The sequence below is a fragment of the Triplophysa dalaica genome, chromosome 8, assembly GCF_015846415.1.
Source record: "Triplophysa dalaica isolate WHDGS20190420 chromosome 8, ASM1584641v1, whole genome shotgun sequence".
Lineage (NCBI taxonomy): Eukaryota > Metazoa > Chordata > Actinopteri > Cypriniformes > Nemacheilidae > Triplophysa > Triplophysa dalaica.
In genome coordinates this window covers 7,601,675-7,629,139 of record NC_079549.1, presented here as the reverse complement: position 1 = coordinate 7,629,139, position 27,465 = coordinate 7,601,675, and the positions used below count along the sequence as shown (strand labels likewise).

The 27,465-nt window shown below is 40.0% G+C and overlaps 1 protein-coding gene across 2 annotated transcripts in view; it reads right to left on the bottom strand.

Annotated features, from left to right (window-relative positions):
• Positions 1 to 27,465, bottom strand: part of myo1b (myosin IB) — a 151,570-nt gene that overhangs the window by 45,052 nt on the left and 79,053 nt on the right. For both annotated transcript variants that reach the window (XM_056754921.1, XM_056754922.1), the window contains exons 10-11: positions 25,209 to 25,356; positions 13,670 to 13,788 (exon numbers count right to left, since the gene is read on the bottom strand). In XM_056754921.1, coding sequence (XP_056610899.1) covers positions 13,670 to 13,788; positions 25,209 to 25,356 — 267 coding nt within the window. The remainder of the gene's footprint in view (positions 1 to 13,669; positions 13,789 to 25,208; positions 25,357 to 27,465) is intronic.

Below are 27,465 nucleotides of genomic sequence, written 5' to 3'. Positions count from 1 at the left end.
CACGACCCAGTGCACCAGCCTCTTCTTGGAGACAGCCTTCCCCTTATGTTGTCCTCCAACACAGACAAGGGGAATGTGGTCCAGGACACAACACGGATGGGGTTGGGTCTTCCTCCCCGATGGGGAGCGCCTGAAGGTCCACCACTTGGTCCCGGAAGGGAGAAGTGGGAACTTTGGGCACGTATCCGGGCCTCGGTCTCAAGATAATGTGAGAGTTTGCCAGGGGCGAATTTAAGGCAACCCAGGGACACAGAGAATGCTTGGAGGTCCCCTACCCTCTTGAAGGAAGCGAGCGTCAACAGGAGGGCCGTCTTACTCATCAGGTGAGGAAGATCAGAACCTCCGAGGGGCTCTTGGACCCACATTAGGGTCCCAGGAGGGTATGGAGGGGAGGTGAGGCGGAGCTCCGTTAGGAACCTGGTGACTAGGTCGTGTTCCCCTAGAAACTTTCCATCAACTGAGTCGTGATGAGTGGCGATAGCAACTACATACACATTCAGTGTGGTGGGGAGATGTTAGTCTCCAGTCTCGTAAGAAGGACAACACAATCCTGATCGAGCACCTCAGTGGGTCTTTCTCGTTGAGAGAGACACCAGGACGAGAAGAGGCGCCGTCTAGAGGTGTGTAACCGCCTAGTAGATGGGGCCCTATCCTGGGTGATGGTCTCTATCGTAAAGGGGGAGTAGCCAACTCAGGATCTTCTCGTCCCGTCTAGAGACCAGACATGGGTGTTCTAGAGGTCTGATCTGGGATGCCAGAACGTGTCCTTCCTCTGAGAGAGCATGTCCTCTGTCAGGGGATTGGTTCAGGGGGAGTCGCTGTCCAGAGCATCAACTCTGAAGCCAAGTGCGGTTAGACCAGTGCGGTGTAACCCATAACACTTGGTGCTCCTCTTCCCTGACCTTGCACAGTGTCTGTGCAAGGAGGCTCCTGGGGGGGAAGGTGTGTTACCGCCCGTCCCATGGTCAGCTGTGCGCAAGGGCATCCGTGCCGAGGGGGGCCTCGGACAGAGAGTACCAAAGCGGGTAATGGGTGGTGTCGTGAGAGGCAAACAGGTTTACCTGTGCCTGTCCGAACAGCACCCAAATGAGCTGGACAGCACGGGGGTGGAGTCGCCACTCTCCACAAGGCAAATACTGACGAGAGAGCGCGTCGGCTGTCTGGTTCAGATTGCCTGAGATGTGTGTGGCCGGCAGGGAGCTGATCACCTACTGACTTTACAGGAGGAGGCGTCGGGCAAGTCGTGTTAGCTGCCGTGAGCGTACGCCACCCTGGCGATTGATGTACGCTTCACGGGTGTCGTGGTGTCCAGGCGGACCAGCACATGCTGGCCCTGCAGTAGAGGCAGTAGCCTTTTCAGCGCAAGCAGCACAGCCCACAACTCTAGGCAATTGATATGCCAGCGCAGACGGGGGCCCGTCCAGCGCCCCACTACTGCGTGCCCGCTGCACACTGCACCCCACCCCTGCAGTGGGGCGTCCGTCGTCACCACGACGTGCCTCGTAACCTGCCCGAGGGGAACCCCCGCTCGAAGAAAGGTCATGGAAGACCAAGGGGTTAGAGTGCGTCGGTAGAAGGGCTTCATCACCATGCGCCTGCTGCCGGTGTGCTACGCTGTCCTTGGAACTCGACTTTGTAGCATGTGTTGAAGCGGTCTCATGTACATCAATTCGAGAGGTACTACCCCCGCGGAGGACGCCATGTGTCCCAGGAGCCTCTGACATTGTTTCAGGGGGACCGCCGACTGCCTGAAGTGTTCCAGGCAGTTCAACACTGACTGGGCCCGTGCTGCGGACAGCTGCGCCGTCATGGTGAAAGAGTTTAGATCCATTCCAAGAAAGAGGATGCTCTGCATTGGGGAGAGTTTGCTCTTTTCTCGGTTGACCTGAAATCCCAATCGATCTAGATGCCGGAGCACCAGGTCCCTCTGTGTACACAACAGATCTCGCGAGTTTTTTCAGGTATTCACAGAAGAGCTGGGTTTTAAGTAGTTTTTTGAATGTTGTGAGAGATGTGGTTGACCGGACAGAGTTCGGAAGAATGTTCCAACAGGAAAAAGTTGTGAAGCAGAATGAGCGGGAACGCGATTTACTGTCCTTATAAGGCGGCAATACAAGACATCGCTAGTTTGCTGAACGCAGGGATCTTGATGGGGTGTAGGAGTGCAGGAGGGTGTGAAAGTAAGCCGGTGCAGATCCAGTGATGGTCCTGTAGGCAAGTGTTAGTGACTTAAATCTGATATAGGCTTCGACTGGTAGCCAGTGGAGAGAGATGAAAAGGGGTGTCACACGAGCCCTTTTGGGCTGTTGGAAGACGAGGCGTGCTGCTGCATTCTGAACCAGCTGGAGCGGTTTGACAGCCTTTGCAGGAAGACCAGCAAGGAGAGCATTGCAGTAGTCCAACCTTAAGATTACCAGGTCTTGGACAAGGAGTATGGGTAAGTGAGATAGGGTCTCACCTTTCTAATGTTGAATAAGGCGTATCGGCATGACCGTGTTGTCTTTGCAATGTGATCATTGAAAGACAGCTGTTCATCAAATGTGACTCCGAGGTTCCTGGCTGTTTTGGAAGGAGTTATTGTGGTATTGCCAAGATGGATGTTGAGATCATGTTGCACCGTAGGGTGTGCCGGAAACACTAGTAATTCTGTTTTGGCAGGGTTCAGCTGAAGGTGATAAACTTTCATCCAAGCTGAGATGTCCTCAAAAATCAAAAAGCTTTTAAAGGAGACATCAGATAAAAACCCCACTTTTCCTGTGTTTAATTGCCATAATCGGGTCCCCGGTGCATCTAGCAACCCAGAAAACTTGAAAAATAAGAACCCAGTAAGTTTGTTTTAAAGTGTGCCTTTCCCTGCAAGCATGTGAGAAATCAGGCCGTTCAGATTTGCTCTCCGATTGTGACTTCCAAAGATATTTATTATAATATTACCGCCCCTTAATCTACAGTTTAACCCACTGCGTTTCGCAATTGTTGTTTTCACAAGCGAGAGTCCAAACCTAGGAAGAGACGGGTGGATAATTTTTTTTTTTTTAGTGGAAATCCATCAGAAACCATAAATAAAACCTGCTTGTTTGCACGAATCACTTCAAACCCGGGTGTTTTTTCGACCCGGGACAGTACAAGCATGATTAGCTTCAAAGTCAAGAGGGATCGAGACCTACTGAACTGAACTGAGAAATACTGTATGATCTTACATAAACAATCAATGACAGTTTTTATGTTTAGTCATAGTTGCTTAAGGGTTTCTTGTTAGGGTTAGGGCCACAATCTTTGCTTTTTCAGCATTTCTAGATATTTAACTCATGTCCAGCAGTAACTGTTTGATGTTGAGATTCCTCTTTTTACATTGAGGACAATCAAGAGACTCATATACAATATTACAATATATTGAAACACTCAGTGCCTCCCACAAAGTCAACACGATTAATTTAAAGTCAGGTGGTTGTAAACCTCTGAAAATGGAAAAAGCCTCTAAAACAGCCTAAGACTGGGTGCTTTAAGCAAAATATGTTCCAGACATTTCCTGAAGACCCTTATAAATCATACCCACTTGAACTTACTGTTTAAAAAAAAAAAATGGCATAAAAATGTTCACGACAGATAATGACATCACAGGGTGCATGCCAATCGGTGGGCTCAAGATTCAGAGGAAAACATTTCTTTCTAAAGTAACCAAGTTAGAGTGAAAATGTATGTGAAACTTTGGACTGTTGGTGGTGCTAGAGAGTTTGAGATAGAGACATTTGTTCTGGATAATGTTGAGACTGTCAAGTATATGTGTTCAAAATTGTATTCCTGCGTAGGTTCTATGGGCTGCCATAGACTTCGATGGCTATACGTATAGGCTACAATACTAAATTAATATACTGTCTGTGACATACTATGTTTTAAATTATATGTATTTGATATCAAACGTTTAGACTAATGTCAAAGTTTTCCCCGATAAAATGATAATAGCTAGTAACAGTACAATTTCGAACTATTATTTTGGCCAAAATGTATATTGCCTGCCTGAGCAAATTTGGATTGATTGCTCCCTGACCAGGAAGTCGATACTGAAGACAAATTAAAGAGCCATCTGCATACGGATTTCTGTATTGGATTGTTTTTTACTTAAATTACTTTCTTATTAAGCCAACGTTGAGTAAATACAGGATAGATAGCCATATTCAAATGCAACTTTACGTGGATTTAGGGGCCGTCAAAACAGCAGTCTATAATTTATAATCACAATGATATCAGAAAAACGAGATGCCTAGTGAGTTTTGAGGAGATATACAATAAAGTGTTAATGCTTTCAGTTCATATTATTATTCATAGATTATAATCGTGGTGGCATTTTATATATTGTTTCGATCTTTAAATGTTTGTTTCTATTTTAGGAAGTCTCTCTTCTGCTTTTCTTTAACCTGTTTTTTCTAGATGTGTACATTAAATAATTGTTTGCAAGAGGCAGATTATAAAACTTTCTAAATGCCTCTAATTGTGTCACTTTAAGAATTAGTTTTGTTGTAGCGTTTCAAAAAAACATAAATGTAATTTGAATGTATTGGTACTATTTTAGGAGGTATAGATAGAAAGGGGTATAATACTGTACATTTACCATGAGTTTTAAAAGAAAGATACAGTACTTGACTCAAAAGGACACTGTATGCAAGAGCAACCTCGTCATCTTCCTCCTCAGCTGGACACAAGGCACCCACAGGTACGTTTATGTAACCGCAATAATAAATTTGGTAAAAGTTTTAATCTCTGTTCACTAGGCAGCAATGTTTTCATGTAGCACATTAATTTCTCACATCCCAATAATCTGTAACTTATCTTCTTATTGAATGTCATAATGAACATTGTTTGTTCCTTTTAAGAAAAAATCTTTATAATCCATAAAATAATACCTGACAAAAAATATAAAGCATACACTGAACGAGCTAAGTAAAGACAGAATTGCTACTGTACAGGAATAAAACTTGTAGCACTTTCTATATCATTACATTCATTAACCTGAGGGTGATGCAAATTAAAGCAAGCCAAACCAACTTCATGACACAAGGCTAGAGTTTTATAAATTATTGAAAATGCCTTACTAGCTTTTATGTCTCTTTTTTTGGGAAATAGCTGCACAAATATACTGTCTTATTTTTTATTTTGTTTAGACTCTGCTGTGATCCTTTTTTGATGCTTTGTTCATTTGCACTAAAAATCATAAACAATTAGCTTTTATTTATTAGTGTTTGATAAATTATATATATTATATAAATTATATTTAAGATGGCTATAGGTTTATCCTTTTTTGTTTCATAAACAAAAAATATTAAAATTTTAATTGCACGTAATCGCTGTTTGTTGTTCTGCATTTGCCAATAAAAGTTAATACATTTATTTATAAAATTATAATACATTTGAAATGTATATATATTTAAGTCCTTCATCAACAACATCTTCATAGATCTGCGCAACTGCTTCATCATAGTGTACATCGACAAAATGGGTCTACTCCCACACCAATGAAGAACACATTCAACATGTAAAAAATGAAACAACTCATAGACCATCAGTTATATGCTTAGACTGAGCAACATTTGAGAAATCTAGCTCATTTCTCGGATACATCATCAGTCAGGAGGGGAGCCATGAATGAGAGAAAGGTAAAAGGTTTCTAGGGTTCCAGCGTTTTTTAACATTTTCACCAAGCTTTAATTGCTCACAGTAAATTTTCTGTAAAGAATATATGTACAAACAATATGTCAAATGAAAGAACAGAGTCTCTTTTTAACAAAAGAAACCGTATTGTTATATCTTCATTTATTCGTTTTTTATCACTTCGTAGATGTGGGTAGGTTTCTTCAAAAATGCATCACTTTGATTAAACATCTGAGATAATTAACGTTTTTTTGTCAAACCACCCAGATTACACTCAGAACAATGATTAAAAACCGTTAAAACATATACGTTCTAGGTTCTGGGATTCTTTACTTATACCCAAAGTTGTGTAACAGCATCACCTGCTGTATAACAGTTCAAACACTGATTGCCGTAATGACCAGTCTTTGGCGGGGAACCGTTTTTCTTTTAAATGACGAGATAACTCGTCAATGGCGGTGAAAGAGTTAACATCCATGTCCAAAACAAATTTGTATCAATCTCATATGGTCACCCGCTGCAATACAAGCATTCCAAGAACTAAAATAACGTTTAAACTCAAAACCCATATAGCACCATCCTGATCTAGAACTCCCCTTTACCTTAGAGGTTGGTGCTTCTAATACAGGTATCGGTGCCATTCTTTCCCAACGACATGGCTCTCCACCCAAACTCTTTCATTGTGCATACTGCTCACGTAAACTCAGTCCAGCCGAATGTAATTAAGATGTCAGAAACTGAGAATTACTGGTCATGAAGGCAGCTATGGCGGAGTGGCACTATTGGTTAGAGGGAGCTAAACACCCTTTTGTAATATTGACTGATGACAAAAACCTAGAATACTCACATTCTGCCAAGAGACTGAATCTCAGACACGCCTGATGGTCTCTCTCCTTTACATGTTTTGAGTTGACTGTAACCTATCGCCAAAGTTTTAAGAATACCAAAGCCGATGCCCTTTCACGTCAACACTATTACATCATGCCAACTACACCCATGGAGAACCTCCTTTCAGAATCCGTAATTGTGTCCCCAGTTTGATGGGACATTATGACCGAATTAACACAAATGAACTCCCAAGAACACAATCCACCTGAATGCCCTCCCGACAAGACTTTCATAACTCTGGATCTCCACCAGACAGTCATACACAAAGTTTGATCGTCTCTCAGCTTTTGCCATCCAGGCATCACTGCCACCCTTTAGTTACTTCAGAACAGCTTCTTGTGGCCAACCATGCGCACAGGCACTACCAACTTTATTCACAAATATACCATCTGCAATACTAACAAGTCCTAAAGAACAGTTACCAGCCGGGTTTATTGCTAATAACAACTCAATATCAATATAAGTCTCACGTCAAGAACCACCCCCCAATCCAACATCCATTGGATGACAAAACGCCTCAACCAAGAAAATACTGCCGCATAGCGGTGAACTTTGGAACAGCAGCGTTTCAAGTACCGAAACAAGCTTAATTCTGGTATTGAACCATTTGAAATCTAACATGTACTGGTAAATTTCTAGAACTGGTTTACCACGCAAAACCAGTCCGGAGATAGAAATTGAATGTCAATACGCTTTACTGCTGATATGAACGCAATCGTACCAAATCACGGAAGTGAACCACTATTAATGACATATTATTTGGTAAAAATGTGTGCTTGTGTGTGTTCTTCACTCACTTTTCTGATGAGCGTGACTGACGTGCTCAAAGCAGAGAGCTGTATCTCTCATTTCTGTGTGCTTTCAGCATTGTTAAGAACATTTGCAGAACATTCATAGACTGAAGTGCCGTTATGTACTGAAGCTTTGGAAATAAAACTTACAGTTCAAAATCAAAAATTTATAAAAGTGAAGCAAGCAATCTAAGGCATTTTGCCCCCTTCTGCCTCGTCTTAACAAACGACAGGGTAAACAGCTGGAGGCTTGATTAGGATCAGGCACCCACTTTGGGAAACACTGCTCTAGACGCCGTGAAAGACTCTTCTTGTAATTTGTGGATTGGGTGGGGAACGGTATAGAGGAACGTTCCTGGGTCAGTGCAGAGGACATCCTCGACCCCACTCTTGTCAAATAGTTCCACAGTCTCCTGCAGATCCCTCGGTTCACCAACCTTTAGGACTACAGTTCCCACATACCTGGCACTGATCACCCATGCCGCTATTAAAGCTCACATTGGCTCTGGCTACTTGCAAAGTCTTGTTTGGCCATGGTTAGCATTTCTGAGCATTTATTCCTGTTTTGCCTTCCAGTGTATGATCCTTTGGCTGCTTATTTTTTCTGTGAATCTCTTCTTCCTGCCCTAGACTATTCTCCCTGTTTATTGGAATATACAAGTGCTTGCTGCCTGTCTCGACTTACGCCTGTCATTTATCATTAATTTCATATTTTACTGGAGGTTGAAGCTGGTTAAGAGAGAAAGCTTACTATTAAAAAGTGTTAAAATAACAGGTCAAGTGTCTACTTGCATCTTTTTGTTCGTATTCCAGCTATTACTAATTATTATTATACATTTTTCTTAATTTCTTCTCATGTCTACACCCAGAGAGCATACATTTGCATTTTTACAGACAGAATCATTGGATTAAACACTCTTGGCATTTTGTTGTAATTACTTAGTACTCACTTTGAGGGGCTAGTGAATTGTCCTGCAGCCATTAACATTTGGAAAATACAGAATGTGTGCATCTCACCACACAAGTAGTCTATCAAATATCTAATGTGCAAACTTAATATCTTAGCGCACATCTTTGAACATACAGACACATTATGGAATGTAGAATGGTTACCTGAAACCATTAATCAAACTCTGTTTATTGATCACTTACAGTAAATCAGTGCTTTAATCTCTCTCATACTCACAATAAGAGAGCTAGATTCCTGCTTTTGCTCAAGTGACATACAAAATACTAACTACTTTAAACAAAATAATTAAGCCTACAGATGAGGGTTTTTTTATTTGTAATTTCCTGAATTTTTCCCTAAAAAAAATGTAGATAGAAAGGATGGAGATAGAACCTTGTAATTCCAAGGTGCCAAATATAAATACCATACCGTACCATATTTTGTTTAAGTAGCTGTTGTTAGCACCTACCCATCTCCCTTGAGTTACTTTTCACCTATCAATTTTAGTCACTTTGAAGCCTTGAGCTGCTACGGTGTGAAGCAATCACTGACCCACTAAGCAATAAGGGAGCCTGTATTATATTAACACTGATTTCTGACACGGCATCCCTAGTGTACAGCCCTCCTCGTGGGAAGACCGACAAGGTAAAGACCTGCGACTCTACCTGCGCGATTGTATCACCGACTCCCTTCTTTATCTACCCTCTCGGAGACTGATGTCTCCAAAATTCTCTTTTACACCCTGCCTACTACATGTCCCCTTCCCTTCCCACCACCTAAAGGCTATCTCTCCGTCTCTACTGGCTCGACTTGCACACATTATAAACACCTCCATCACCACTGGTACTGTCCCCACCTCTTTAAACAAGCCCTGGTAACACCTTTACTCAAGAAACCAACACTCAACCTCTCAGTGACCAGCAACTACAGACCAATCTCACTCCTGCTTTTCCTTTCCAAGGCACACGAAAGGGTAGTATTTAACCAACTCCCTGCCTATCTCTCACAGGACGACCTACTGGACAGTAAGCAATCTGGCTTCAAGAAAGGACATTCTACGGAGACCGCTCTCCTGTCTGTTGTTGGCCTTCTGGACATCTCTTCTTGGATATAAGAGCATCACCTACAACTCAACCTCTCCAAGACAGAACTCCTGGTTATACCGGCCCAGCCATCAATTGAACACCACCATACTATTCAGCTCGGATCCTCAACAATAACACCCACCAAGTCTGAGGAACCTGGGCGGATGTTTGACAATCAACCTCCCACATTGCAGCAACCTCTCGAACTTGCAGGTATGTGCACTACAACATGAGTAAAATCAGGCCGTTTCCTGTTGGAGCATGGCTCTCAGCTGCTTGTCCAAGCTCTTGTCCAAGTTTTCAATCAGCCTAAAAGAACACCCCTCCTGATTTCACTTCACTGGCTGCCAGTTTCTGCATGCATCGAGTTTAAATCTCGGACACTGGCCTTCAAAATGATAACGGCAAATTCGTCCATCTACCTAACATCTCCCCCGTGATCTACGGTCTGAAAATGAGTGACACCTGGTTGTTCAGGTCCATCACAGCGAGACAACAGATCGCTTGCAAAAGCCATTTCTTATTCGGTTCCCCTTTGGTGGAAGGAACTACCAGCCTCCTTCCGAACTGCAGCATCCTTCACAAGTTTAAAAAAACAGCTCAAAACAACAGCTCAAAAAGCTCTGTCTGTCTGTCTGTCAAAAAAAAATTGTTCATTCTCTCATTTGCTAACTCCAGCTCTAATCCTCCTAGTTGCATGGTCTTGTAAACTAACAGTACTGTTTAGCGTGTTGACAAATTGTTTATATGCTCTTTTACTTGTAAGCCGCTTTGAATAAAAGTCTCTGCCAAATGAATAAATGTAATAAATGTAGTAGGCCAGTCAAGTTCTTCCACACTAGACTGAATCTCTTGTTGTTGTGAAACATTTATTTTTATTTTTAAACCTTGCTTTTTGCTCAGGGGCATGATCATGTCATCTGGTAAGGGCTACCTATTAGTTCATGTAAGTTAAACGGATAGTTCTCCCAAAAAGGAAAATTCTCTCATCATTTACTCACGCTTATTTTAAACCTGTATGACTTTGCACAAAATATATTTTGAAGAATGTTGTGAACTGGCATCCATTTACTTGCATTGGTTTTGTGTCCATAAAATAGAAGTGAATGGGTGCAGGTGATGTTCAACATAATCAACATTCTTTAAAATATCTTCACTTGTGTTCTGCGGAAGAAAGAATGTCATATATGTTTGAAATGACAGGAGATGATAATTTCATGTAAAATGATGACAGAATAATAAATGTTTGGGTGAAACTACCACTGGCTCTGCACCAGCATACTTTCACACCAGACGCGATTTCGTTAAGACTGCAAGGGAAGCTCAGCTTCCCCTATAATTGTCAAAAAATGAATGGTCAAATATATGTACTATTATGTTAACATTTTATTGACTAAAGATGCGTTAAACACGTTCATCTCGAACGAAAACAATTTCGTTCAGAATCAGCTACTTAGGTCGGCTGACTCGATTTCCTTCTCATTCATTCCCGTAGCGTACAGTGCATTATTCTGTTGAAGCCCAGCGTCCATTGACTTCAATGGGGCTGCTTTAAACAGTTTTTTTCAGTGCTTAGAAACAAGACGGTCATTGGATAATGCTTCGATTATGTCCCGCCCACGGACGCTCAGCGTCTCTGGGATGAATGGAGGAGTGGGCTGGCCCGGACTCCGAGCGTCTGCGTGATGATTGGAGGGTATGTCATCTCTTTTTAATCCACTTTTATGTCCTAAAACGCTCGTTTTTTGGGGGTCGACAGCTTATAAAAACGTATTTCTTGTTTGTTTTTTTAGCTTGTTTGCTATACACATTGTCACATATCAGCATTTTGTTATAAATCATAAATGACAAGGAGGCGGCAGCTTCTCGCAATGCAAAGAGACGGTGGTCTTCAGATTATGACGCGTATCACTCTGTGTCTCCATTTCCAACTCAGTCCCATCGCGGATTTTGCATGTCTAGTCGAAAGACAAACTGCTGCAACCTTCATCGTATAATTCCCACATTTCCTCCCGTTGAGTTAAATATATATATTATCTATTAGATCGTTTGTTCATTAATTAAAATAGTCTGAACTAGCCAGCTAGCAAACTGCACACGATGGCAGACAGTGCTAATATTGTCGACCTGATTTTGGCAAAGCCATTAGAAAGTCTTCCTTATGAGGAGAAACTTAGAATTAAACAGCACGGCAGATCAACACCTAAGATTGATTTAGTGCAAAAGATAGGGAAAAGTAACAGGTCTTTTCAGCTCTCCTGGTATGACAAAGTTAGCTGGTTGACTGGAAGTGCTGTGAGAAAGAAAATGTACTGCTGGCCATGTCTCTTGATGAAACCATCTCATGGATGTGTTGTTTGGTCAAAATTGGGGTTTGGAGATCTGTCAAACTTTGACAGGGCATATAAAAGGCATGGAAATAGCAATGAACATGTGAGTGCATGTGCAAGATTAAGTTGCATGGGCAGGATCAGGGTTGAGCATGCAATCAATGAAGATGCTCACATTCAAGCCGAAAATGAGCTTCCCCTCTTTAAAAGATCAGCAGCCGCCACTGTTTCACACCCTCCTTACACCCCATCAAGAACCCTGCATTCAGCAAACAAGCATTGTCTTATAATGCCTTCTCAAAAGGGCAGTAAATCGCTTTCCTGCTCATTCTCCTTCACAACTCCTTGCTGGGGGAACATTCTTCCAAACTCAGTCTGGCCAAACCACATCTCTCACAACATTCAAAAAACAAATTAAAACATGTACATTCTGTGAATATTGAGGAATCTTTCTGTTGAATAAAGCCTGTTCTCAGTCCAGCCAACCACGTCCTCTTCCTTCCTTGTTACTACGAACTTGGTTACAGTAACCATTATATAATGTTTAATGTTTGTAGAAAATTATTAAAAACAAGAAAACAAATTTACAAACTTGATATAGAGGCTATCCATTGTTCAATAAAAATAAAACGTTCAGGAGTAACAATTAATGCTTTAATCAATTGTTTCTGTAATAACTTGATGGAAATATTTATCATGTATAGTGAGTGGTCCGTCCATTGCCTACTCCACATTTTGACTCCAGCTCTAACAGTGTGGTACCCAAACTGTCATTTGGGAAGGTCACGTGACTGTTGCGGTGCATTACACTTAATAACAGTTTATTCCTATGACTAAAAATGTCACTTGCTCTTTGGTTTACTCGTTTTTGTGCTTGGACACTGCATGCAAAAGCAAGCGCTGCGAATGCGCATGATGCATGCATTTCATACTGGCAACGCTGGAGTCGAGGCTCTCTTTCGTGTGACGAACGGTAGAGGGTAAAAAAGCGGCGCATCCTGCATCCTCCCATGACCATTAGATGTTAATAATTCAACAATACATAACTTCCACAAGCATGTCCCACCTGCAAATTACGCCAACGCATTCCTTATAACCGATCTGAAGCAAAACTGCTCCGACTAAGAGGCCAATCGGTCCGGTGTCAGGTGTAGGAGATTGATCTAACAAAGATTGCTTTTTGCACATCAACACTTTCACACAATAAAAGGCCTCCGTTACACTTCTGAGTTCTGATAGATCACGTGTTGAACTGATGAGGTGAAACTGATGCTATTACTGTTTATTGCTAGGAGCTTAAGCTCAGGTATAAGGTAATGCGTGGTAGTTCAATAACAAATGAAATTGTTCGACTTTGTGTGGCAGTGTGCAGAACCACCATGCATATGAAAACAAAGTACTGCAAGAGCAATTCAAAAGCAAACAAAGCAGTCGACTCTCTCTCGCGGTGCTGTGATATCTTGCGCCGACCGCTCTAAATGACGGCGCATAACGGGTATGTTTGAGTCAGATAGGTGCAGTACATTATTTGGTTTATATGAACCTTCACTGCAAAGTGAATGAACAGTTTATGAACAAAAGTTACCAGTCAATTTGGCATTTAATTTGACTGCAATAGCCGACTCAATATATTTTTATAAGCATCTGGTGTGTGTTCATTTCAAACCCTTAATGCAAGATAATAACTCATAACATTTTTAAAGGGTTCCATGGACCCCCTGCAATTACGACACAGACCACTAGGGGTCCCCAGCTGAGAAACGCAGTGCTAAATTACTAAATTTAAATGTAATTGAAATGCATTTACTAATGTTAACAAGTACACCCTTTTTCCTGTATCTTTTTTACTTTTAAGACAAGCTTCAATAAAAAAAAATCTGAAAGTTACAGTATATTTCACAGTTCATTAACAATCCTTATTTTAAAAGATTATGGAAAGTTTTGATTTGGAGAAGATTTAAATAGAGAAGTGCAAGTGCTGACTTGAGCCACATTGAGTGTGGTGGAGACTTTTTCCATCTTGGCTTCTACTGTACGAAAACTGAACGCTCTCTCCAGCACGTACTGTTCGATGCCCAGCAGCTCACACATCTCCTTCAAGTCTGAGAAATTAAACAAACAAGAAAACTCAGCATATCATTTTAAAGAAATACTCATACAGAAAAAAAACTGACAGAACACATAGCTCAGTTCGTTATGTCATTTGTCATGTGATAAACAAACAAATTATCCAACAAGATTTTTTATTTACAATTTTATTTAATTATCTAAATAAAGTCTCTAAAGAGGCAAAACTAACCAACTTTTTAATAGTGCTTCTCTCTTGGGATTTTGATTCCATGGTTATCAGGTCAAAGGAAAATTAAAGCACATTAGTGCTAATAAGGTTTTCGTACAGCCAAAAAACAGATGCTTTGACAAAATCTCGAAGATGGTACGCACCATTTGACTATGTCTCCCACCGGTAAATCAAAACTTTAACCAGTCTGTTTTCCTCCCACTCAACTGTTAAAAATGTTCCTGCTTCTAAATGCATAGAGACTTATTTGTATTTGTCCCAGAATAATAGAACTAAATAATAATTTATGTAAGTCAGAGAAAAAATCTGATCGTGATTAAACCTGAAGACAATGTAATAAACAAGCAAAACCAACTCAAAAAGTTTGGGTTACTTAATATTAGATCACTAAATTCAAAGGCAGTAATTGTAAAGGAAATGACAGTTTTGATATACTCCGCCTAAACCTGACCTAAACCAAATGATTACTTCGGTCTAAATGAGTCTACCCCACCAAGCCATGTTATATGTATTAGCCACGTCTGATTGGTCGAGGTGGTGGTGTTGGAACCATCTTTTGAGTCTTTCTTACTACAACTCCGAGAACAGATAATACATTTAAATCATTTAAAGTGCTTGCATTGAAAATAATTGTTCGAAACAAGAGTTGAAAACTCTTACTTTCTCTTACATTGGCTACTGTATAGACCCCCTAGACCCTACACTGATTTTCTGAACGAGTTTGCAGACTTTAGATCTATTGGTTAACATTGATAAAGCACTGATTGTCGGAGATTTTAATATCCATGTAGATAGTGCTAACGATGCATTAGCATTGGCGTTTACAGAGCTACTACACTCTTTTGGAGTAACACAACACAAAATTAGACCCACTCATCGATTTAATCATACACAAGCCTTGATTATATCTCACAGAGCCGATCTAACCAATATCAATATTAAACCTCAATGCAAAGATATCACCACCTTATAAGATGTACACTGCGCATTGCTGAAATCAGACGTATAACTCGTTATCAACAGGGTAGAACATTTACCTCGACTACTAAAGATGGTATTACAAAGAGCTTGCCAGATCTGTTTCCTTTAATAACCATACCAATAAATGCAGAATCACTTGATGATATGACCAGCAACCTGGGCATTATTTTCTCTAACACATTAGAAGCTTTTGCATCTATGATGACAATAGCACCACTCGTGCCCTTGAAAGAGAAACACATAAACTGGAGCGCAAATGGAAACAAACCTAATTAGAGGTCTTGAAAATTGCGTGGAAAGAGAGTTTAAACTGTTATAAAAAGGCACTAAAAGCAGTATTAAACTTATTGCAACATCTAAACCTACGACATGCACAAAAAATATCAGTCAGGCTTTAGACCACATCATACTGTAGCACTGAAAGATCGCTTGTTAAAATTACAAACGACCTGCTTATAGCATCAGATAAAGGTAACATCTCACTCCTAGTCCAGCTTGATCTTAGTGCTGCATTCGATACTAGGGTTGGGCCGATCGAGGATGACATCGTCCATCGCCCTCACAGCCATCAGGATGTTGGGCTGGCATCGTGGTTCTCCTACATGACGTAATTTTCATCAATAGGAGGTTCCGCAGTAGTCTGCACATCGCGTACAGCACTACAAATGTTGACAGCCGAGTCCACAGTATGACATTCTGCGCATGTGTCGAGCTCATCCATTCGTGTCTTTCTGCAGTCAAGTATTATTTGGAAGCTGCAAAACGCGTGTACTCACACTGTGTGCGTGTAAACTAATGATGACCTGTGCACGTCCGCGATGGCAGCGGGAAACATCAGTGACGCATGACCCATGCAATTGACTAATCAAATACACAGCCTACACTGGTGGGCTCAAGATCTACTCGTCTTTCCACGTGAAATAACAACTGGAAGAAATTCAAAATGTGCAGGTTGTACATGCGCAAATACTTGTCGAAAAATACTTAATACATTAAGTATCGTATTGATTTTAAAATTATTTTAATTACTTACAAAGCCCTGAACGGTTTAGCACCTACTTAACCAAGCTTTTATCACGTTACAACCCATCACGCTCTCTAAGATCTCAAAACTTAGGATTTTTGATAACACCTAGAATAACAAAATCCACCAAAGGGGGACGAGCTTTCTCATACGTAGCACCTAAACTCTGGAATAGCCTGTCTTGAATGAGTTTATGATTTGGGCTTTTTTTAAATATTGTCACATTATTTTGTTCTCACAACATTGTGCAAAGTACATAAGTGAAGAGTTAAAACCTGGATATTTCGTTCATTGAGATCTAATACAGTGTGATATGTATTTTTCCAAATCCTGGTAAGTGTTCTGCTTTTTCTTCATTTATCCATAAGCTTAATATAATGTGCCATGAACACCTATATCTGAAGGGTCAGATAGAAGCACATGCACTGTCATGAATAATTAGGAGAAATGTCTTCTTATTGGAAAAGAAAACACAGTTTCATGAATAATGATGAGACACCGACGATTTACTATCACAACCTATGTTCTATCACAATCTGTGACGTTGGCCAAATGAGGACTTTATACCCGGAAGGCAAAATTAGCGCAAAAAAACGCAAAATAACAAAGACTTTCTAAAATAGTTTTCTACGTTGTGCAACAAAACAAACTCTGTTAACATCTTAACAAATATGTTAAGTGTTTCTAATGCTTTAATGTGTTTACACACGCATGTGGCACGTTTACAGTGGGGATAAAGTTTTGCTTGGTGTTGTTTTAGTAGTTTTGCTAGCCTGTTTTGTGTGTGTAAAAACATTTAAAAGAAAAGTGTGCTTGGCTGCGCAGATTGTTTGGCATATCGCATGAAAGTACAGCTAGAGCGATTCAAATGCGTACATCTGCACTTGAATCTCTTTTGCAGTACTTAAATGTCATACAATGACAGATTTGTGCAGCGCCTCAATAAGTTGAACGCATCTATTGTAAGACGCTGATTAGCTTGTTCAGGTGTTTTATATCAGAGTTGGGGATAAACTCTGCAGGAAAATGGATCTCGCGGGCCAGAGTTGAGAACCACTGTCGTACAATCTCATATGAGCAAATTAGGGACTTGTTACACAGGGGCTTGTTGAATGCTTGATATTGATTGGCTACTTCTATTTCTTTTCTGCTATTTAAAAAAAAAAAAAAAACTTTACTTAGCTATGTATTCTGTGGTAGGCTATATGAGACCGGTCTTACATTTACATTTAGGCATAAAGCAGACGCTTTTATCCAAAGCGACTTACAGGTAGGGTGGGCAATGGAAGCAATTGGGACAGCATAAGTACAACAAAAGCATAAGTGCAATCAAAAAAGAAGACTGGTCTCATATAACCAAACACAGTATACAGAACCATTCATTCATTCATTCATTTTTTTTTTTTAAGAGTAGAGAAGAAAATAGAGTCAGAACAGATCAGTCAGATGTTGACGGAAGAGATGTGTTTTCAGACGTTTCTTAAAGATGGCAACAGAATCTGCAGATCTTGTAGCAGTGGGCAGATCATTCCACATAGGTGAAACAGATCCGAAGAAGGTGCGGGAGAGATATTTTTACCTTTTTGGGATGGCACCACAAGACGCCGTTCATTTGCAAAGCGTAGGGATCTGGTGGGTACATATGTCTGCATTAGCGAGTGAAGATAAGGTGTTGCCGAACCAGTGGTGGTCTTGTAGTCCAGGAGCAGAGTCTTGAATTTGATGCAAGCGACTATAGGGAGCCAATGTAGCTTAATGAATAGAGGAGTGACATGTGCTCTCTTCCGTTCATTAAAGATAACTCTTGCCGCAGCATTCTGGATCATCTGTTAAGGTTTGGTTGTGCAAGCTGGAAGTCCACCCAGTAGCGCATTGCAGTAGTCCAGTCTGGACAGGACCTGAGCCTGTACTAGGACTTGCGTAGCATGCTCTGATAGGAAGGGTCTAATTTTCCTAATATTGTAGAGGATGAATATACAGGACCAGGTGGTGCTGGCAACTTGATCTGTGAAGTTGAGCTGATCACCACTCCCAGATTTCTTGCCTGTCTGGAAGATGTGATGGTTGATGAGCCCAGTTGAAAGGAGAGGTTGTGATGAGTCTTTGTATCGGCCGGGATTAAATTACAGTTGAAAGAAAAAGTATGTGAACCCTTTGGGCTTACTTGGTTTTCTTCATAAATTGGTCATAAAATGTGTTCTGATCTTCACCTAAGTCACAACAATAGAGAAAAACAGTCTGCTTAAACTAATACCGCACAAACATTATACGTTTTCATGTTTTTATTGAACACAACATGTAAACATTCATAGTGCAGGGTGGAAAAAGTATGTGAACCTTTGGGTTTAATAACTGGTTGACCCTCCTTTGGCAGCAATAACCTCAACCAAACGTTTCCTATAGTTGCAGATCAGACCTGCACAATGGTCAGGAGAAATTTTGGACCATTCCTCTTTACAAAAGTGTTTCAGTTCAGCAATATTCTTGGGATGTCTGGTGTGAATCGCTCTCTTGAGGTCATGCCACAGCATCTCAATCGGGTTGAGGTCAGGACTCTGACTGGGCCACTCCAGAAGGCGTATTTTCTTCTGTTGAAGCCATTCTGTTGTTGATTTACTTCTATGCTTTGGGTCGTTGTTGCTGAGATGCGTGCAGAAACAGTCGGATCGTCTGGGCGAAAAGAAAGGTAGAGTTGTGTATCATCCGCATAGCAGTGATAGGAAAAGCCATGTTTCCGAATGACAGAGCCTAGGGATGACATGTATACAGAGAATAGCAACGGACCAAGCACTGAGCCCTGACGCACACCTGTGTGGAGATGCTGGGACTCAGACACCTCACCTCTCCAAGATACTCTAAAGGACCTACCCAAGACAAGACAAACCTGAAGACAATGTAATAAACAAGCAAAACCAACTCAAAAAGTTTGGGTTACTTAATATTAGATCACTAAATTCAAAGGCAGTAATTGTAAAGGAAATGACAGTTTTGATATACTCCGCCTAAACCTGACCTAAACCAAATGATTACTTCGGTCTAAATGAGTCTACCCCACCAAGCCATGTTATATGTATTAGCCACGTCTGATTGGTCGAGGTGGTGGTGTTGGAACCATCTTTTGAGTCTTTCTTACTACAACTCCGAGAACAGATAATACATTTAAATCATTTAAAGTGCTTGCATTGAAAATAATTGTTCGAAACAAGAGTTGAAAACTCTTACTTTCTCTTACATTGGCTACTGTATAGACCCCCTAGACCCTACACTGATTTTCTGAACGAGTTTGCAGACTTTAGATCTATTGGTTAACATTGATAAAGCACTGATTGTCGGAGATTTTAATATCCATGTAGATAGTGCTAACGATGCATTAGCATTGGCGTTTACAGAGCTACTACACTCTTTTGGAGTAACACAACACAAAATTAGACCCACTCATCGATTTAATCATACACAAGCCTTGATTATATCTCACAGAGCCGAGATAATGATGACCTGTGCACGTCCGCGATGGCAGCGGGAAACATCAGTGACGCATGACCCATGCAATTGACTAATCAAATACACAGCCTACACTGGTGGGCTCAAGATCTACTCGTCTTTCCACGTGAAATAACAACTGGAAGAAATTCAAAATGTGCAGGTTGTACATGCGCAAATACTTGTCGAAAAATACTTAATACATTAAGTATCGTATTGATTTTAAAATTATTTTAATTACTTACAAAGCCCTGAACGGTTTAGCACCTACTTAACCAAGCTTTTATCACGTTACAACCCATCACGCTCTCTAAGATCTCAAAACTTAGGATTTTTGATAACACCTAGAATAACAAAATCCACCAAAGGGGGACGAGCTTTCTCATACGTAGCACCTAAACTCTGGAATAGCCTGTCTTGAATGAGTTTATGATTTGGGCTTTTTTTAAATATTGTCACATTATTTTGTTCTCACAACATTGTGCAAAGTACATAAGTGAAGAGTTAAAACCTGGATATTTCGTTCATTGAGATCTAATACAGTGTGATATGTATTTTTCCAAATCCTGGTAAGTGTTCTGCTTTTTCTTCATTTATCCATAAGCTTAATATAAAATGATATTGACACTGCTACTGTCTCTCGTAGTGAAAATGTTTTGTCCCTTATCTTCACTCGCTAATGCAGACATACATGTATGTACCCGCCAGATCTCTGCGCTATGCAAACGAACAACATCTTGTCGTGCCGTCCCATAAAGGTAAAAAAATCTCTCTCACGTACCTCCGCTGGATCAGTTCCACTTATGTGGAATGATCTACCCGCTGCTACAAGATGAGCAGATTCTGCAGCCATCTTTAAGAATTGTCTGAAAACGCATCTCTTCCATCATCACCTGACCGATCAGTTCTGACTTCTATTTCTTTTCTGCTATTTAAAAAAAAAAAAAAAACTTTACTTAGCTATGTATTCTGTGGTAGGCTATATGAGACCGGTCTTACATTTACATTTAGGCATAAAGCAGACGCTTTTATCCAAAGCGACTTACAGGTAGGGTGGGCAATGGAAGCAATTGGGACAGCATAAGTACAACAAAAGCATAAGTGCAATCAAAAAAGAAGACTGGTCTCATATAACCAAACACAGTATACAGAACCATTCATTCATTCATTCATTTTTTTTTTTTAAGAGTAGAGAAGAAAATAGAGTCAGAACAGATCAGTCAGATGTTGACGGAAGAGATGTGTTTTCAGACGTTTCTTAAAGATGGCAACAGAATCTGCAGATCTTGTAGCAGTGGGCAGATCATTCCACATAGGTGAAACAGATCCGAAGAAGGTGCGGGAGAGATATTTTTACCTTTTTGGGATGGCACCACAAGACGCCGTTCATTTGCAAAGCGTAGGGATCTGGTGGGTACATATGTCTGCATTAGCGAGTGAAGATAAGGTGTTGCCGAACCAGTGGTGGTCTTGTAGTCCAGGAGCAGAGTCTTGAATTTGATGCAAGCGACTATAGGGAGCCAATGTAGCTTAATGAATAGAGGAGTGACATGTGCTCTCTTCCGTTCATTAAAGATAACTCTTGCCGCAGCATTCTGGATCATCTGTTAAGGTTTGGTTGTGCAAGCTGGAAGTCCACCCAGTAGCGCATTGCAGTAGTCCAGTCTGGACAGGACCTGAGCCTGTACTAGGACTTGCGTAGCATGCTCTGATAGGAAGGGTCTAATTTTCCTAATATTGTAGAGGATGAATATACAGGACCAGGTGGTGCTGGCAACTTGATCTGTGAAGTTGAGCTGATCACCACTCCCAGATTTCTTGCCTGTCTGGAAGATGTGATGGTTGATGAGCCCAGTTGAAAGGAGAGGTTGTGATGAGTCTTTGTATCGGCCGGGATTAAATTACAGTTGAAAGAAAAAGTATGTGAACCCTTTGGGCTTACTTGGTTTTCTTCATAAATTGGTCATAAAATGTGTTCTGATCTTCACCTAAGTCACAACAATAGAGAAAAACAGTCTGCTTAAACTAATACCGCACAAACATTATACGTTTTCATGTTTTTATTGAACACAACATGTAAACATTCATAGTGCAGGGTGGAAAAAGTATGTGAACCTTTGGGTTTAATAACTGGTTGACCCTCCTTTGGCAGCAATAACCTCAACCAAACGTTTCCTATAGTTGCAGATCAGACCTGCACAATGGTCAGGAGAAATTTTGGACCATTCCTCTTTACAAAAGTGTTTCAGTTCAGCAATATTCTTGGGATGTCTGGTGTGAATCGCTCTCTTGAGGTCATGCCACAGCATCTCAATCGGGTTGAGGTCAGGACTCTGACTGGGCCACTCCAGAAGGCGTATTTTCTTCTGTTGAAGCCATTCTGTTGTTGATTTACTTCTATGCTTTGGGTCGTTGTTGCTGAGATGCGTGCAGAAACAGTCGGATCGTCTGGGCGAAAAGAAAGGTAGAGTTGTGTATCATCCGCATAGCAGTGATAGGAAAAGCCATGTTTCCGAATGACAGAGCCTAGGGATGACATGTATACAGAGAATAGCAACGGACCAAGCACTGAGCCCTGACGCACACCTGTGTGGAGATGCTGGGACTCAGACACCTCACCTCTCCAAGATACTCTAAAGGACCTACCCAAGAGGTAAGACCTGCACCATTCCGGAGACCCCCATAGCTTTGAGGGTGGACAGGAAGATGTGATGGTTAACGGTGTCAAAGGCGACAGATAGATCCGGTAGGATGAGAACAGAGGAAGAGTTAGAGGAAGCTCTTTCCAGTCTCAGGGCTTCAATGACAGAGAGCAGCGCTGTTTCAGTGGAATGACCGCTCTTGAAACCAGACTGGTTGCTGTCTAGGTGGTTGTTCTGGGCGAGAAAGGATGAGAGCTGGTTACATACAACACGTTCTAGAGTTTTCGCAACGAAGGGGAGGAGGGACACCGGTCTGTAGTTTTCTAACAGTGCATGATTAAGAGTAGGTTTTTTTAGTAGTGGGGTAATACGGGCCTCTTTGAAGAGTGTAGGAAATGTACCAGTGGTGAGAGACGAGTTGATAATGTGGGTCAGAGAGGGAACAACCGATGGGGAAATGGCCTGGAGGAAATGATTGGGGATGGGATCTAGGGGGCATGTAGTCGGGTGGTTAGAAAAAATGACCTTGGAAACATCCTCTTCAGATAGGAGAGAGAACGAGGGGAGCAAGCATGTGTCTGGGGATTGGGCGTTTTCCCAAAGGTGTGTAATAGCGCCACCTGCTGTACAACAGTACAAACACTGATTGCCGTAATAACTCGTCTTTGGCGGGGAGGCATTTTTTAAATTGAGGAGATAACTCGTCAATGGCGGTGAAAGAGTTAAATGAAAGAATTAAATGAAAATATGTTTTTCATGCTTTGCTTCAATTGCATATAGTTTTTATAAATGAATTGAAATCATCAAGATTTTAAACAACTACGGACAATTTTTTATATAAAATATGATTGAATGAGAAATGAAAGAATGAGCAATGAAAGTGAAATATTTTGTTTTTTATTTTATTCGATTATTAATTTTCTTTGGTAAATGTAGAACAACAAACAGCTATGAGGTGCATTAGGAACAAAGTTTTTACTTAATTACACCATGTTAAACTAAATATTGTCAAACGGAGAACGGAAATAAATGATGGTGTCTATTTTTTATAATTGTATACTTTATTTAACCTTTGCATTATGATTACTGATTTGACTCTACACTGCGTGTAAAACAATATAAACATGTTTTATATTTATGACTGCCACCTACGACTGACATTTTGGATGCACTGGAAACGGTTAACAGACAGGAAAAATTTGAGAAATGCTGACAATAAAAACGAATAAGCTATCATTGGGTTATTTAAAAAAAGATCTAGAAAACAAAGATGGCTTTTTTCAGGGAAAATAAACCTTTTACTATTCACAAATGCAGAAACACACAAAGCAGCGGGTGCAATTAGAACGAAAATGGAAAGCCATCTTAAATATAAATTGTAAATCAAAAATAAAAGCTATGGTTTCCGCTGTGTGTAAGGGTACATACAGAAACATACAGCCTGTTTTAAAGATGGCTAAGCAATACAATTTTGATCCAAGCGATGAAACTATTTTGATTAAACTCATTTTCAATGTATCCATAAAAAAAGTGAGCATTGAGCATTGCGGTTTTATAACTAACGATACGGGAAAATAAGGCAAAGCTTGCTCATCTACATCAGTACATAGATCAATAACTTTGGTTTAGCAGAAAATCCAGTAGTCATCAGTCATTTAATGTGTGGTGTAGTAGTTTGAGGGTCGTGTGCTCTTTTCTGACTGTCAAAGACTACAATCGGCTCGGTTGAAAGAAAAAGTTGTTACTGTTAAGTGTGTTGAGTCAAGTCTTAGAATGTTTATCGTCTTAGAGTGTTTATACTCGGCTGTAATAATCAGCTTGAATATCCTAAATGCTCTCCCAGATCTCTAGTGCCAAGGGCCCCCTAAAAATATAGAATAATATAAGGACTTTGGTGCCCATAGTCGTGGGGAGCATTTCCGTTGTGTTGTGGTTTTATCCCGTTGTTTTCTGACTTGATTTTGTTGTGTTATAACTTGATTGCGTTGTGTTGTAGCTTGATTGCGTTGTGAACTTATATTTGCTTTTTAAATTTCTTTGTGTTGTGCACCAGTGGGCCACCGTACACACCTTTTAGATTATTGATATATAATAAAATGATCCAATCGGTGACCCAAAATCCGTAAAATTATTCGAACCATGAGTTTTGTGATCGTTCCACTGTTTTCGTAATGAATCTCTACTCAAGCTCCGCCCACAAAAACGCGTCACAATATTTACTAATAAAGGGGTCTATTAGAGAAAAGTAGAGATTTCAAAATGTTGTTTTTATGTGTTTTACTTGAATAAAACATTGGATTTGCATGATTTTTCAAACAAAAGGAGAAACAGCATTCCTTGCTCATATTTACCAAGGGGGTACTGTGTGCTTGTTTCCCTTAAGTTAACAAACTGGTCACACCCTGAAATATCATTACAGTTAATTTACAAAAACATTTGTAAGTCTCTTTCAACTTTTAGTTTTGAACTGCACTGCATATATTTTATAATTTCACACCTAACCCAACACACTTATTTTTAGGCAATATTAAGCATTATTATCCTTGTGCCATCTCTTTCAAATTACGGTTACGATAATATTGTGTTTTCTAATGCATTGATATTTGTACGCAAGTATCTTTTAGATGTAGGCTGCAAACTTTTTAGGGCCACTGTGTGTTTAAGATCAAGTGCATACTGTATTACAGACAAAGACAAAGCATTTATATGTCCTACAACAATATTTAACAATAATACGTTTGCGGCCTTTAAAATAAAAATTCCAAGGAAATAAAATTCAATGCATTCCCTATATGTTATATTGTGGTAATATGAGGTGATAAAAAAAATCCACATCTGAAAGCTAATGTATGGAAGTTTTAATATTTTATAGCTTGTCACATGGTAGGACATTTCCGAAACCTCAATTTAATATTGACCCAAACTCTTCATATCTTGTCGCTGTTGTATACATACCATAGCTAATTCTTTTTGCTCTTATTTTAATTATTTACCGTGATGTTGGAAGGTGGATTTCCTCTCCTCTTATACAGTTCAGAAATGTACTGAAGACAAGGTCTACTAAAAATCCATTTGAATACATGACCAAGCACTCACCATTCTTATCCTTCACCCGACTCTCATCGAAGCTGTTGACACAAGACTCTGGTTTAAACTCAATGTTTCCCAGCTTGAGGACAGCAGCAACTAACTCCAGCACTGACTGAACCTCATCCTCCATGAAGCCTACAATTTGCATGGCATTCTGGGAGAGGAGAAAATTACATTAGTTGATAGTGGTCTGGTGATGGACATTAAACATACTGTATGGTCAAATCTGTCAAGAAATTGACTGGTCACTGTAAACAGACAGACAGAGTGTGTTGAAAAACAAGCTAGAGCAACATCATGATAGGCATTCCCTGAAATTATAGAACAAGTTATTTTATTATCAGTAATTGTAATTAGGGTGTTAACACTTTATTTATGATTTACCATATACGTACATACGTATACATTGTGACATAATGAGTGTATGTAACATTTTAGTTAAAGAACAACACCACAATGTCTTGTACAAGAGAACTTTATTGATTGTTTCTATTCATTTTTCCAGTCACACGGAAGGTGCACATTCCGGCGAGACTGAAGGTTGTTGGTATGGTGTTTTGGATCTTTGTATAAAGAAAGTTTAATTGTAATGAGACAAATAATGTTGTTTGCTAATGATTCTTTGTGTCTAACATTTCTTTGGACCTTCCTAGTATAAGGGGGCCAGCCGCAAACAGGAAGCCATATTTATCCCAAACATAGGAGGGGAGGAGCTTACTCGATGACCGTGTGGAGAATATCATCTTAGAATTATTGGGGATGCATGTCTTTTAAATTTTCAGTGGTTTTCATGATGAAAAGCAGAGATTGTTAATGAAGATGCATATGCCAATCCAGGCATGTATAATGATGTTGAAGATAGTAAAGTTGTGGGGAATGTGATAACTGATGTATAGTCATCATTGGACAGTCATTTTTGGTAATTTCAAGACTTACCAGCTGGCTACGTAGCTGGCACGTCATTTCATTACCATTAAATGGCAATGAAATGCCCTCTGTGTGTTTGTGTGTGTGTGTGTGTGTGCGTGCATGTTTGTCTCTGTGTCCGTCCGTGTGTGTTTGTGTTTGTGTCTATGTTGATGTGTGTGTAAATATGTGTGCATATTGTGTTTGTGGAGCGTTTGTATGATGGTATGTCTGTCTTCTGTGTTTTCACCTTTTCTTGTTTTTACAGGTATATAACTAATTGATTTGCTCAAAGTCACAATGTCTCATGTACAGCTGCTTTGTAATAATGAAAATTGTAAAAAGCGCTATATAAATAAAGTTGAGTTGAGTAACAATAACGTATTTTGGCTAACTGGGAGAGGGGTCGAAACTTGGCCATAGTTGGGCTAGTAGCCAACACCTATTTGCAAGAATGTTTGTTTAAGTTTTATTTAATTTTTTCTGTCTTGTTGTACTTTGTGTTTTCTTCCCACCTCATCACTTTCATTGCTACTGCTTGGTGCATGTCTGAAAAAAATTAACATCACCTCAAGAGACTTATGAGTTTTTTGCGCTTGTTTTGCTTGCCTTTATTGTTCCTGCTAAGACTGGCAATACTATGTACTATGTTCATATATATATATAGAATATATTGGATGAAAGTATAAATATATAGAATGAACATCTGAATATATGGAATGAATGAGGGAATATACGGAATAAAACTAGAATATATTGAATGAAAGCATGAAAATATCGATACAATTTTTAATATTTGTTAAGAGTGTTAAATGTATGTAATGAAAGTCATAATCTATTGAATGAAACTCTAAATATATGGAATGAAAGTGCAAATTTGATTAAACTTATTAGAGTAAAACTATTTATTTCCTTGTTATCAAAACAACAACCTCCTCCATTTGATGACTTTAAAATGGCTACCACGCTGAAATAGAAAACGTATTTCTTCATTGTTAGAAGCTTATTGAGTCTGGTTTCCAGCATTTTGGCCTTTACACGCATTCGCCAGCATGTTTATTCATTCGGTACTACTTAAAATTGCAGCTACTTGATTACAGGCAGACTCATCGCAAATAGAAAAAAAGAAAAATCGCAAATAAAAACACTGACATGCACTGTTAACTTTGGGACCTTATATAGACTGGTGTGTTCCTTTCCAAATCATCTCCAATCAACTGAATTTACCACAGGTGGACTTCAATCAAGTTGTAGAAACATCTCAAGGAAGATCAGTGGAAACAGGATGCACCTGAGCTTAATTTTGAGTGTCATGGCAAAGGCTGTGAATACTTATGTACATGTGCGTTTTTTTTAT